The sequence below is a fragment of the Carassius carassius genome, chromosome 42 (genome assembly GCF_963082965.1).
Source record: "Carassius carassius chromosome 42, fCarCar2.1, whole genome shotgun sequence".
NCBI classification, from domain to species: Eukaryota; Metazoa; Chordata; class Actinopteri; order Cypriniformes; family Cyprinidae; genus Carassius; species Carassius carassius.
Window position 1 is genome coordinate 23,490,474 of NC_081796.1, and position 15,539 is coordinate 23,506,012.

Below are 15,539 nucleotides of genomic sequence, written 5' to 3' on the forward strand. Positions count from 1 at the left end.
ATGAGACACAAAACCCTGTTTTGAACTCGGGAGCCAGTCAGGAGCCAGTCAATGGTGAATCATGAACATGGTAGCATCTTATTCATGTTTATTTAAAATGCCATCAATTTTCAACGTGCATGATCCTACAACCTCAAAATCAGTATTTCACCCAGTGAATGCTGTCTTAGAAAATGTTAGTTCTGTACATCCTTTAGGTAATGTGCAAGTATACAAAAAATTAACACACCAAGTGTAGTTTATTAACATAAATTCACGAATCCACCTCTTGTGAATGATTATATGACACCGGTCGTATTAGATGCATGTTACAAAGTAAACTCATTCAGTCTGCTCCACATTTGTACAGTTTATTTTGCAGCTAACTAGGGTGGTCTAAAACTATTTTATACTTTAGGTCAACAGCATTAATATAAGCTACATTTTGCAATTGTTGTCTTTTTGTGGCTTTTTTTCAATCTATAATTTTTATTTATATATTGACAAATGTTTTCTATAATAATAAAAAAAAACATTTACATTAATGTTGAAGTTACAGTATTACTGTATACTGTAAACAGAAATAGAGTTTGTTTCTTCATCAGAACAGATTTGGAGAAATGTAGCATTACATCACTTCCTCACAAATGGATTCTCTGCAGTGAATGGGTGCCGTCAGAATGAGAGTCTAAAAATCACAGTAATCCACATGAGTCTATCCACACATTTAATGTCTGTTAAATTCAAATATGCATGTTTGTAATAAACAAATCCATCATTAAAGTGTTTTGATGTTAACCTGTCGCTTCTGGCCAAAATACCAGTCCATAATCCATAATAAAGCTTCCTCCAGTGAAAGAGCCAATCTCCTTTTGTCCTCTCACATCAAAATGTTTAATATTTTAGCCAGGAGCAATGTTGGCTTTTCACTTCTTAAGATGCTAATTGATGGACTGGATTACTTGTGGATTATTGTGATGTTTTTATCAGCTGTTTGGACTCTCATTCTGACGGCACCCATTCACTGCAGAGGATCCTTTGTAATGTGATGTACTGTAACGCTATACATTTCTCCAGATCTGTTCTGATGAACTAACAAACTCATCTAAATCTTGCACATTTTCAAATTTCATTTTACACCATTCTAGTGAGATCCCTGTTGAAGACTCCTGATTTGAAATATGCATTTGTTACATTCACAAAAAATATATTTACAATAAAAACTACAAGAATAGCACGAATAAAAACTATTACTGCTGTGTTTTTAACAGGCTGTCAAAGGACAAGGGTGTGAACTTGTAGCCGGATCCCTCGTAAAACTTGTTCTGAAATTCAACCCTGAAAACAAACACATGAAAATGTCACTTTACCTACATTCATATCACTTTGTGCTATGTATTTTTTCTCATATTTAAACATACTTACTCAAACATTTGTTGTGATTAGTAGTAACAGTAAATTTGGACACACTTCAAGTACAAAGACACTAGACCTTTGGGCAGGATATATGTATATTTTATAGACAGACAAGCATGCCCCATGTCAAAGGTCAGGAACAAGTCAAATACCTTAACTAACATGCAGCTTACAAGTGCAAGGTTGTTATATGCATGATAACTGTCATAACCTCTTTGTTAAAGTGAAGTCTCGTACTCGTTGCTTGTGAATTATGTGTTGTTCTTACCAGTGTAGTCGTAAAGCATGCATAAAGGCAGACAGGCCCTCCATAACCAGAAGAATAGTCACGGTGAGAACAGCGAATGCTGCAAACAGCACTACCAGCATGAGTGAACCCATACCAGAGGAAATCTTCAGGCCCACCTGGAGAACCATCCTCCAAAGCACCTCCGACAGCTCTGCAGACCATATGGCCTTCAATTAACCTCATTTCACTCAGCCAGTTTGCTTTTTTAAAGGGATAGTTCACCCAGAAATGAATACTCTGTCATTATTTACTCACTCTCAAGTCATTCTTATAATAACAGTATTTGGGTTGTGTGAAGAAGAGCATAATGAAATGTAAACAGTTTTATGTAAATATGTATTTTTGTGTTGCACAGTAAAAAAAAAATCAAGTGTGTTTTGAAACACATTTGATCTATTGATCTGAGGTGATCTATTCCCTTTGCCGCATGTTTACTGAAACATAAATCTACTAATAACCTCTTCATTAAAGGGTTTTTTAAACATCATTCTGATATGCTGATTTGCTGTTCAATTATCAATAATGGTTCTTCTTATTAATAATCCTGAAAACAGTTTTTGCTAATTTTATGTTTTTGTGGAAACTTTTTTTCAGGATTCTTTGATGAATAGAAAGTAAAAAAAAAAAAGGCATTTATTTGACATTAACATTATAATTGTCACTTTTGATACATTTAATGCATCCTTACTGAATTAAAGTACTTTTTTTTAAATGATATGTTTCACGGTTTAAACGAAAATATTAAGCCACTCTTTAACATCAACATTTGATGATGATAATAAATATTTATTGAGCTCCAAATCAGCATTCAGAATGACAGAATAGACTGCTTTTGAAATTATATATTAAAATGGAAAACGGCAAAAAGTTTTTTTTAATTGTAATAATATTTCACAATATTACTGTATTTACTGTATCAAATGAATGCATAGCATTTCTTTCAGATTACTTTTAAAAACAATATATATAATAATAATAATTCATTTTATTATTACAAACTTGACCAATAGTGTATTTTCAGAACTAAATTCTGAAAAGCACTTGGTCATGTATTCCATTAAGTTAATATGCAGGAAATTAGGGAAGGTAAAAAAAAAAGTAAGCCACGTTCTGTGTTCTTGTTCTTTGTATGTATCCTCATAAACTGCACTCCTTCATTTTCTCATAAATCATTTCACTGTTGATACAATCAGTCACGCAGACACAAAGGAAAACAACAAGAACACAGATAATACAACAGAAGCCTACTGATTGTACAGTTTGTTTTTTTTACTGTGCACTACTGCGACAGGACAAACCTGCGTGAGCCAGACTGAGCGCCCAGAGCCGGAGATACGAGGCCGTGTTGGAGATGCAGCCCAGGCAGAACTCGACTGTGTGGATGGCCTGATACACAAAGATGTCTCCCATACTTACCTGAAGAAGAAAACAGATGACATTAGCTTTCCTCTTTGGTTGTACAGCATAGTTAAGACATTTGAGCATATATGTTGTGTTTAAGAGATAAAGTAACAGTGTTCGGCAGTGTTGGGGGAAATGCATTACAAGTAACGCGAGTTACGTAATCAGATTACTTTTTTCAAGTAACTAGTAAAGTAACGCATTACTTTTTAATTTACAAGAAAATATCTGAGTTACTTTTTCAAAAAATTAAACGCCAGTTACTTTGTATTCCCATTTTTTGACTGACAAGCCTCCTGTTCCCATATTGGGAGAAATCGGAAGTATGGAGGCACTGTGTGAACATGATGTTACTGTAGTTCTAGACTAAATGTGAATGTGCATTAATTCATCCCACTCACAAAAAAACAAAGAACAAAACAGATTTAGTATTCATCAAAATTAATCAAAACAGTGAAATGCAAACTCAGAATATGACTCAAACCTGCAATAACTAAATATATTAAATAACACAAATGTATCTATTCCCATTTTATTAACAGTGTCTTTGTAGCTGACCTTTAATGATCCAGTTCAACCATACTAATAATTAAAAAATGACTTTAAAATAAACTAACAATTGTGCTTCATTGTTTTTTTTTTATTGCTGAAGAGTGTTGAACCTTCTTCTCCTGTGTTCTACTGTACAGACGTGAATTTACTTTTCCTTCAGCCTGAGGTTTATTCATCACACGTTTTGGTGTGAAAGGGCTGTTACATTTGCTATAAATAGAACTTCTTATATTAAAAACAATCAAGCCCTGCTCATATTCAAAAAGTAACGTGAAAGTAACGCAAAAGTAATGTAACACATTACTTTCCATAAAAAGTAACTAAGTAACGTATTTAGTTACTTTTTTAGGGAGTAACGCAATATTGTAAGGCATTACTTTTAAAAGTAACTTTCCCCAACACTGGTGTTCGGTAGGTTTTAAACAACATTTAAAGACCTTCCATATAGCAAAAGCTTACCATCTCATCCTTCTGATGATGTGAGAAGGACGAGCGTGTTTCTCTGCCATGCTGATCATTCAGATTGTTCCCCAACACCTGTGTAAAGACCTTATTATTCACAATCACTTATATGAAAATATTATTAGAATATTTAGACATTAGACATTATTTATGTATATATATATATATATATATATATATATACACACACACACACACACACTATTCACATTTAAAAGATGGTGCCACTTTGAAAATGACAAAAAACCAACAACAGAAAACATTTATGCTAAAATTGCAGTATTGAAATGTATAATTTAAAAATAAATAAATAAATCACTAATAAACATAAATGCTAGTCTTATATGTAAATATATATGTACAGCTTAATGTTATAAAATATTAAAATTCAATATTAAAGTTCAAAGAAAATATTGTCGACTACTGAACTTAATTACTAGTACTTTACACAAACTGCATATATTTAAATATTTAAACAACCATTGTACAAACATTGTATAATTACATTTATATTGTTTTTAATTTATTTATTTTAATAATATAACTAACATAACATTTTATACATTTTACTAAAAAAGAGAGCCACGTGTTTATAATAATATACAGTTTTTTAAAATATAAGGATTTCATTTACATTTAAAATGTGCATCATTTAATTTTGTTGATATTTCAAATGAGTTTTTATTTTTATAATTTTTGTTTTCATTATAAAAATCATTATTAATTCATTATTATCATTGTTTTCATATTCATTTCATTATATATTTTAGTTAGTTGTGGTTATTTTGTTGTGTGTTGTTGTTATTTTTATTAGTTCAATTTTTTCAGTTTTAGTTTTTGTTAGTTTAGTACATCAAGTTAAAACAAATGAAAATGAAAAATACTGCCTTGACAATTAACTGAAATTAATACATTTTAGTTTTTTTAGTTTTTATTTTTTTAAATGATGAAAGTTTGGTATAGTTTTAGTTTTATTTAGCTCTATTAACCTTGGTTGAAATAAGTTTTTGCTGTTCTTGGGACAATGTTGCTCTGCTCTGCTCACCCACCTGGTGTCTGGTCTTCATGCGGGTCCTGTAGATGAGGAAGGGTTTGACCAGGAGCAGCACAGGAACCATGAGCACCGCCGTCAAAACCAAGAAGATCTGAAGCCCTTTCTGTAGAGCATTACAGCATCGGTCATGATCTGAAACACTGAGTACTTCAGCCATGAAAAGCCAGGAGTAAAGAACTGCTTCTAGAGGAGCGGGAATCCAAACCTGTCCTCCGTAGAGAAGCAGATGTTCAGACTGGTAATCAAACAGCATCATGTTGATGAAGAGCAGCAGAATGCTGGGAGCCGTTTCAGAGCGTAGAGTGATGCACCATTTATAGAGGATGAGGAAGATCAGGTATCCAAAGAGAGACAGCATGAAGATCAGCTGGGGAACAAACTGAAGGAAAATGGCCTGGAATTTTCGGAAATGTCTGAATGAGGCAACGAGAAAAGCAAAATGTCACTGATTATTATTATTATTTTCTGTTAAGCTGAATCTTGTCTAAATTAAAAAGTGCTGTTGAAATTGGTTACATTATTTTAATGGGTTAAACTAAAGGAAAAACATATGTTGCCATGACTTATTGATCGATCATATCATTTTTTACAGTGTAGATTTATATACAAGTAGCATCTAATTTTTCTACTTTAGACAAGATAGACAAAAGCTACATTATTACGTCATGAGATTTCAGTATAACAACTTATATGTCTTTAAAAGAGGATTAATGTTTGCATTAGGATTTGACAATAAAAAAATATTTTGCCTTAAATTTATAAGAGATCAAATACCCACACAAAGTTGACCAAACTCAGGGTGACTCCAAAGAGCATGTGACTGACTCCCAGTATGACTGACATCTTCATCTTGAAGGAGTTGAGAAAGGACAGCTTGTTTGATGCAATATTCCAAACCTGAAACAAAAAATGTAAAGCAGTGCTTCATTGTGCAAATCCACACATTTATGAAGTTTGGAATAACAGCGACACTGAAGACTGGAATACTGATGTTGAGAATTCAGCTTTGCCCCACAGGAATAAATTACATATAAATATATTAAAATAGAAAACATATTAATTATTTATTTATTATCATTATTATATTCACTTGCTGTTAAAAGTACTCCTCTATTCCCTTGCATGGCTTGAACTTCAGGAACAATTGTTTTTCTTGATGCATAGCATCAGAACAGTATAAATCCTGACACCTAGTGAATGAAACACAGTAAGACAACCAAGCTCCTGTTCAAACTCTCAAATCACATTCCAAGATCACATGATGTATGAAAAACAACAAAAGCTAAACTTAAATGTATGCCTAAACTAAAACTGATCAAGGAAAGAAATAATGTTGTACCAACAAGATTTTACAGGCACTGACCGGGTCAATTCCAAACACATACGGGGCTCCAGAATAAACTCCAGGCACAAATGGGTTCAGCTGAAGATGGTTATACTCTAGCAGCGTTTCGTTTCTGAGATAAAGAAAAAAAAATACATATCAGAATGGAAAAGAGCAAGCAGCTACTTTAAAGTCTGCAGGTCTCTAGAATACGTACTGCCAAGGGCCATGAGGATGAAACATGCGCCGAACACACCAGGAAGAGCCGAAAATGTTGAAGGACTTGGAGAAGCAGTCGTTGTAAATCAGACCAGTGTAAATGGAGAACATTCCCATGAGCAGAATAATATAACGTCCCCCGATCAAGACATCTGTGACCTGGAAGGAGAAAGACAATAATCACTAGTGAAAATAATAAGTAAAAAGACTCTAAAAGACACTAATCAGAGTAAAAAATTTGTCTGATTATGCAAAAAAAAGATCGGAGCACTTTTAACACCATTCAATACCTCATTTTTCCATTTTCTGAAAGATTCAGCCTGTGAAATGACCCAGACTGCAAACAGCGTCATCACCAGTCCATGACCACAATCTCCAAACATCACCGCAAACAGGAAAGGGAAGGTTACAATAGTGCATGGAGCTGAGAAAATAAATGGAGCAAGTCAATTATAATACACACACATATATTCAATTTACATTAAATTAAATTTATGAATTTAGCAGACGCTTTTATCCAAAGCGACTTAGAGTGTATTCAGGCTATCAATTTTTACTTATCATGTGTTCCCAGGGAATCAAACCCCCAACCTTGATAACGCAATGCTCTACCAATTGAGCTACAGGAACACATATATATGTATGTGGTGACCCTGGAGCACAAAAACATTCTTAAGTCGCTGGGGTATATTCGTAGCAGTAGCCAAAAATACATTGTATGGGTCAAAATTATTTATTTTTCTTTAATGCCAAAAATCATAAGGATATTAAGTAAAGATCATGTTCCATGAAGATATTTTGTAAACTTCCTACTGTAAATATATTAAAACTGAATTTTTTATTAGTAATGTACATTGCTAAGAACTTCATTTGGACAACTTATAAGGGGCTTTTCTCAATATTTACATTTTTTGCACCATCAGATTCCACATTTTCAAATAGTTGTATCTCGACCAAATATTGTCTGATCCTAATAAACCACACATCAATGGAAAGCTTATTTATTTAGCTAATTATATGATGTATACACTTAACACTTAAGACAGGTTTTGTTGTCCAGGGTCTCACACACACACACACACACACACACACACATACATATACAGTACAGACCAAAAGTTTGGACACACCTTCTCATTCAAAGAGTTTTCTTTATTTTCATGACTATGAGAGACTAGAGTCACACTGAAGGCATCAAGGGCTATTTGACCAAGAAGGAGAGTGATGGGGTGCTGCGCCAGATGACCTGGCCTCCACAGTCACCGGACCTGAACCCAATCCAGATGGTTTAGGGGTGAGCTGGACCGCAGACAGAAGGCAAAAGGTCCAACAAGTGCTAAGCATCTCTCGGGGAACTCCTTCAAGACTGTTGGAAGACCATTTCATAGTTTTGATGCCTTCAGTGTGAATCTACAATTTTCATAGCCATGAAAATAAAGAAAACTCTTTGAATGAGAAGGTGTGTCCAAACTTTTGGTCTGTACTGTATATATATATATATATATATATATATATATATATATATATATATATATATATATACATACATACACATACATAAATACATATATACAAATTTGCAATGAAATAATGCATTAAGTATATTAATATATTATAAAATATATGCAAATATGTTATTAATATATATAAATTTTGCAATTAAATAAAATTCAATTTTAGAGTCAAATACCTGGATTGATCTCCTGATAAGTGCCGACCCCATAGGCGTCAATAATAGTCTGGAATCCCTCAGTAAATGTGTTAGTTCTGTTGAAGGTCGGTGGAGTTTGCTGGGTTTGGATTCGGTTCAGTACTGGAGTCACACTGGATCCGCTCTGCTCCTAAAAGAGAAAGAGAAACCAGGAGGAGGAATACCTGGTCATAAAACCACTTGCAAATATTTGGTTTTGAAATACTGTATTAGTGATGGTTTGAAGAATATTTATTTAAGGAAGCATATAAACATACTTACAGATCCCTTAATGAGGGCGTTTTGAACTATAGCGAGATCTGACACAGGACACCAGATTTCTGCCACGATCAGCTTCTGCGTGATGTCTATGTTGCAGAGATTGAGGGTGTAGTAGATGGCCTTCATCTTCTTCACTTTACTGCTCCACTCCTGGACGTGCTTCGCTGCTCGCGTCAAGACACCGGCACGATATTCTTCAGTTCTTCTCAGGATCTTCACAACAGATTTGGACATAAAAACAGCCGTTTCCTAGATTTATTTATGAATACTGATTCTCTCACACTTGAAAAGACACTTGCAATTGAAAATAATCAATAACGTGACTCACCATTCGAAGATCTTGCATTTGTGTCATTACGCTGTTGCTCATTTGCTTGCGTTCATACAGAGTTTTGGGGCATGAGTACAAGCTGGCACGAAATCTTTAAGGATTGTAGAAACAATGTTGATGAAGAAATTTCATTTAGAATTCAAATCTAGCCAATGTGAATAAGGCCATTAAATAAAATTAATATTTTCATACTTGATAGATCGTTTGGGCCAAGTTGAACTGTATATCATTCTTAAAATATGGTGACATATCATGAAAAATATATAGCCAAGTAGCCATAAATAGTCAAACAGACAAGAGACTCCACATAAAAGACATTAATCTATAAACCTACACTTTATGAAATCATATAAAAATTATAATCATGTGAAATCATATTAAACTATTAAAAAGAATGGTTGTCTGACTCATTCATTCATTAAAGTCTGTACATCATTGGTGTTATCAACATTAAAAATGTATTTTAAAAATCGAAAATGTTGTTGAAAAGTAAGTTAAGAGTAAAAAGATGCAAGCAAGAAGTTTTTTTTATGTAGTACATTTTTTAATTTTAGTTATTTTTTCTTTGTCTTTACATTGATTTTTTTTTAAATATATAGAATAAATAAATAAGATATATAGAAAGTATACATATTATTTTTTATTGATATAATCATTCCATTAGTGATGCTACAACCCTAAAAATAAATGCTTAAATAAAGTAAAACAGAATTTTTGAATTTGAGAAACTCAACATTTTTTGAGAATGAATCCACTGATGGTATATACACAGATTCTCTCACCCTTCACAGACTTTTCTGATTTTTTCTCGCACACGACCTCCCTGGACAAAAATAATGAACACGTCCTTCTTCACAGCACCCCTCTGTTTAAAAGAAACATATGTTTAATAAACATTTTCTGATAATATAACCCCAACTTTCACCATCTGTCCTAAATAAAAAAACAAAACAAAAAATATATAAATATATATATATATATATGTATTAAATGGATTAATGTCCGTTTCAAACAAGTAATATAGCAGCATGTGTGATGTGTATTTACAATCTGATCCCAAGCTATCGATAGCTTTAAATATTCAAAAACACTTATGAAGAGACCTATAAATTCTGGATAATGTTGAAAGTAATTATAATGTTGGTGTTAGCTGTGCATATATGTTGCAGAAGTGTTGACAATTCATGTTTTGAGTGTGAAAGAACATCAAAAATAAATCAAACTTAAAAACAGGAAGTATGGGAATATAAGTATATATTCTCACCACCGCTTGGAATTCCTCGGTGGCCTGAATCTCTGCATGCCGAAGGACAAAATTTCCATGAAAAAGGCGCCAAAGAACCTTTTCGAAAGCAGGAAACCTTTCTTGTTTGATAACACCTGCAATAAAGCTTCAAATTTGTACACACACAGTATGTCATAAGTAGTACGGTGCTATCTTTTTAGGTTTTAACTGGAACCTTTGTATATCAGTGGGACAAGATATTTGAAATGTACAGTACCTAAGATGTAGAGCTCCAGAGGTGCTGGAGTTGCTGTTTCTGCGGCTGGTTATGTGTGATGAGACGGTCATAGACACAGAGTCTTCAGAGGGAGGCTCAGAGTAGGTCAGCAGCGACTCGGCCTGGTACACAAGCAGTCATAACACTGGCTTAAGTACACGGAAAACATTCACTTTCACTGCATGGAAATGAGTATGGACAACTCCTTTCTGTTTCATGCAACAACAAAAACAGGAGGCAGAATTTTTATTTTTGGGTAAACTTTACTTCAAGTGTTTGAGAATAAGGTTTCAAATTCTAATTGTTCTGTTGAGTTGAAGATTGAGTAGAGGTGAGACACACTGAAAATCAAGATTAAAAAGATCAAACACGTAAATTATATTCACTAAGCATGCAAATGTTCAAATATTAAGTCAAAATCAAGGCCTTCAAATACATTTAGTTTGGTTGAAAAAAAAGTTAAAATAAATAAGTCTAACAGAGCTATTAGATAAGCTAAAACGAAACCTTATAAAAAATTGTTAATTGAAATAAAGCTAAAACAAATTAAGACAGCTAAAAATAAATAAAGCTAAAAGATAAAAAAAAAATACATATACTGTATATTTAAATAAAAAACCTTGGCAAGTAACTGAGATAAATCATGTTAAGTTGGAGTACAAAAATGACTGAAACTCAAACTGTAATAACAATAAAATTACACAATATTTCTATATTAGCTTTCAATTAAAATATATAAAAAAATTAAAAACACAAAAAGATGAACTAAAATTAAAATGAAGAGCAAATATATAAAAAAGCTTATTCAAAATATGAATGCATACTAATATCAATATAAAATGAAAAATAAAAAACTAAAACTGATCTCAAGACCTGGACCTCTTCAAAGAAGTATTCAGTCATCCTCAGCAGAGAGTCAATGTCCATCAGCTCAATGAGGTTCTGTCTGAGTGTGGCATGGTTACGGTTGATTTCTCGCAGTTCCCGCTCCAACTTCTCAAATGTGGACTAAAGGTTTGAAGGCAAGCATTGTGTCACAGTATAACTTTCTGAATTTATTTTTGTGTGTCAAATTTTGTTAGTACAGAGTAAGAGAACATGTGTTTATTTGGTAAAGGCCAAAACTGACAAAAAAAATAGTTTAACAATAAAATGAGGAATTACTGTTTTTCACCTCAAGCTCCAGAACATCTCTGGCACATGGCACCATCTCCTTCTCCTTTGTTGCAGCAATTACAATGTTAGATTTCACCATCTCCTTCTCAAGATACCCTAAATGATATCATTTCAAGAGAAACCAGCCTGACTCATGATTTAATTATGCATGATTTAATTATATAATTTTAAAGCAGCTGTATGTGTATTTTTTGCGACTTTGGAACCCCCTAAAGTTAAATGAGTGACATTTTCTGTCGTAAACATAACTCTTTCATAATTACAGTGGATACAGATGCATTTGTTGACCAAGCTTATATTCTCCCAGAAACAGAAGTTATAAGAACCATCAGAATGACATTGAAATCGAAATTTCTAAGTAAAAACTTACATACAGATGCTTTAAATGAATATAAGGAGTATGAGTCAACTGTAATCAAAGTTTTATTGTTAGATCCCTTCTGCAGCATTATGAATGATTCAATATGTAAAATGGATGAAATATGGATCTTTGAAATATAAGCAACTCACCATTAGGGCTTAAAAAATGTACAGCAGAAATGTTTATTCATAAGGTCGGAATTCTTTCTTAGTGCATCTTATAATAAAACACAAACTTACTCAGAATTCTCTCCATTTCTTCACATTTCTTCACTTCTTTCACAAATCGCCTCTGAAAGGTTGTTACACCAGGATTCAGCTGTGAGATCATTTTAAACAAGTTTAATACATAAAGAAATTCTAACACATCGGGGCAGAATTTAGGTGACTGAAGCCCTATTAGCTGCTTAAATGACTCCCTTATTAATTTACATACATACAGTAATCACAATCATTTTTTCTGGCTCTGCAGTGTTATGCAATTGATTGATTCAGTGATGATGAGAAGTCAAATTCTGTGTCAATGATCGATCAATATGAACTGAAGAATGATGCAGCGAGTTTGCACTGTATGCACTAGAAAGTGTGCATGCTGCCAAAAGCAGACTAGACTATCTTTATAAATCAATGGATGCAGTATGGTTACTTGACAATCAGACAAATGTCAAAATAAATGATGGCCTAGTGATAATCAAATACGTTTTTTAGCTAAAATGTAATTTGGTTCAACAACACAGGCCACATAAACATCCGAATGGAGTCACACACACACACACACACACACACACACATCACTCAAGCAGTACAAAGCTTACTCACATCTTTAAACTGAACCAATCCAAGATGTCCAAGTTCACTGATGCAATTGTGAGCCGATTCGGTTTGAAAAAACAGCTGCACGAGACACATCTCCTCACTACGAAACAAAGAACTCATTCTGGAGTTTGTTCTGGATAGTTTGGAGGAACAGAAACAGCTCACATACTTCTGGTTGAGCTGCAGCGACTGTCTGGTTTTGGTAAGTCAATCTGTTAAATGTCTGTCTGTGAGATCAATAGTATTCTCGTGTGGCCTCGGGATCAGTATTGACACCGCTAGTGCATCTGGGCCATCCAGACCAAATTATGATTAACAACCCTGCAGCACAGCACGCATTTCCTTTAATTTGATCATTTCAAGTAAGTAAATAACCTTAACCTTATATAATTGTTATAGCATATGATCACAATGAAACATTTGTCTCATTTGTAAACATTTATTGGCAAACATTCCTCGGCATTTTGCTTGCTACTGTAGTTTTGTCATACGCTTGGCTTGAAATACTGAGAATATCCAGGCAGCTTGTCCTATCGACTCGCATGCTCCAGTTATCATCCCTCCTCTCACATCTACACTGTCCTCAGTATGTGCAGTACAATTCAGAGTTCAGAGAGACAGACTTGACTGAATCTGATTCCTGTATGCAGCACAGCTGTAAGTAAACCATCCACGCTCTGCTGAAGAACCTTCTCTCCTCGTTATTTGTTTGTTTCTCTAAAGTGAGGAAAAAGAAAAGGAAACGCAACTATTAGAAACATATCTGTCCTTAAAATGAAGAGAGATTTATTTGTTCTTTTCTTATATCTTCATATTTGTTTTTAATTATTTATTTTAATGAAATTTTTTATTTTTAAAGACTAAAATTAAAAACATTTAAATTTACTTTACTTCTGTATCACTTTTGGATATAGTTATATTTTCACCCTTTGCGCTGTTAAAATAAAATAATAATAACATTTTATTAAAATTAAATTAAATTAAACACAGATTCAATTAAAATTCTGTCTCACCTGGTGCAGTGTTCTCCACAGGAGAAGCATCTGTGCCACTCTGAGCACTCAGGATAACTGATGGCACACTGACAGGCACTTCACCTGGCAAAGTATACTCTGGGATGCTGGAAATGCTGTCTTGGCCCCACATACCCTGTTTCATAATACTAACAGTATGCAGGCTGGGTCTCCTATTGGCCCGCATGCTGCAGCTATAGTCACCTTCTCTCTCATCTGTATTGTCCTCAGAGAGGGTCGAAGATGTTTTGGACATGTTGTCCAGTGTAGAGCTGAACGAGATGGACTCAAAGCCTGAGGAATGAAGAGGGATGATGGCTGATGGCTCAGGACTGACCATCTCAGAGAGAGGCACAGAAGACTCCACTTTAATCCATCTGAAGGGACGCTTCAGAGCCTTTCATACTCGTTGGAAGAATGAAAAACATTCCATTCTTCATCTTCCTTTTTGTATGTTATTGTTAAGTGCGGAAAAACAAATAGGTGAGTTAACACAACTCTGACCTAGAACTAATAAAAAAATTACTTGTTGTTATTCTTATTATATTATAAATGAATTAATGTATTATACCATTTAGCATATACCATTTATATGTATGTATATATTAGGGCTGGTACTCTAACGGGTTAATTAGATTAATTAATTATGGAGAAAAATAACACGTTAAAATTATTAGCATTTAACGCACTTGCCCCGCCCCAGACCTGTGTGGATCATCTGCCATTTCATACATGATGACTAATATGAGGCAGGGCAACAACTTACTGTGTGATGGAGCCTAGAGAATATCCCTAAAATTCAAGATATGGGGGCAAAATGCCCGTTTGAAATTTTGTCTCATATTTACAACACAAGAAATAACACATGAGTGCAAATGTGATAAGTTACTCGTCTTATACAACAGTCCATTAAGAAGTTACACACACACATTTAAATGTATATATTCTACTTCATATAAATTATTTAATATATAATATATAAATATTTATAAGACTAAAATATAACTAAGAAAATAAGAATATATATATTTTAAAAAATATGATTTTACATAACATACATTCATATATATATATATATATATATATATATATATATATATATATATATATAAGTTTGGACACACCTTCTCATTCAAAGAGTTTTCTTTATTTTCATGACTATGTGAGACTAGAGTCACACTGAAGGCATCAAGGGCTATTTGACCAAGAAGGAGAGTGATGGGGTGCTGCGCCAGATGACCTGGCCTCCACAGTCACCGGACCTGAACCCAATCGAGATGGTTTAGGGGTGAGCTGGACCGCAGACAGAAGGCAAAAGGGCCAACAAGTGCTAAGCATCTCTCGGGGAACTCCTTCAAGACTGTTGGAAGACCATTTCAGGTGACTACCTCTTGAAGCTCATCAAGAGAATGCCAAGAGTGTGCAAAGCAGTAATCAAAGCAAAAGGTGGCTACTTTGAAGAACCTAGAATATGACATATTTTCAGTTGTTTCACACTTTTTTGTTATGTATATAACTCCATATATAATTCCACACACACACACACACACACACGCACACACACACACACACACACACACACACACACACACACACACACACACACACACACACACACACACACATATATATATATATATATATATATATATATATATATATATATATATATG

At 33.7% G+C, this 15,539-nt stretch overlaps 1 protein-coding gene across 1 annotated transcript; it reads right to left on the reverse strand.

Annotated features, from left to right (window-relative positions):
* Nucleotides 1–34: 34 nt before the first annotated feature.
* On the reverse strand, nt 35–13,035 carry si:ch73-173p19.2 (V-type proton ATPase 116 kDa subunit a 1). Its single transcript, XM_059535192.1, has 20 exons — nt 12,857–13,035; nt 12,278–12,356; nt 11,676–11,773; nt 11,381–11,509; nt 10,502–10,623; nt 10,264–10,390; nt 9,782–9,864; nt 8,997–9,090; nt 8,669–8,881; nt 8,387–8,537; nt 6,987–7,120; nt 6,695–6,855; nt 6,517–6,610; nt 5,932–6,050; nt 5,359–5,566; nt 5,149–5,256; nt 4,097–4,174; nt 2,983–3,100; nt 1,664–1,835; nt 35–1,317 (listed from the first exon to the last, which is right to left on the reverse strand). Exons 1-20 carry the CDS (start codon nt 12,971–12,973, stop codon nt 1,230–1,232), a joined length of 2,493 nt encoding a protein of 830 aa, XP_059391175.1. The 5' UTR covers nt 12,974–13,035; the 3' UTR covers nt 35–1,229.
* Nucleotides 13,036–15,539: the final 2,504 nt, after the last annotated feature.

Bases quoted from the DNA above. Each gene is read 5' to 3' on its own strand.
- si:ch73-173p19.2 (XM_059535192.1), bottom strand. From the start codon at position 12,973: ATGAGTTCTTTGTTTCGTAGTGAGGAGATGTGTCTCGTGCAGCTGTTT. The intron at 10,624-11,380 runs GTCCAGGTCTTG...CTTGTGTACCAG, and splicing joins CTGAATACTTCTTTGAAGAG to GCCGAGTCGCTGCTGACCTA. The intron at 9,091-9,781 runs GTGAGAGAATCT...CAATCCTTAAAG, and splicing joins ATCAGAAAAGTCTGTGAAGG to ATTTCGTGCCAGCTTGTACT.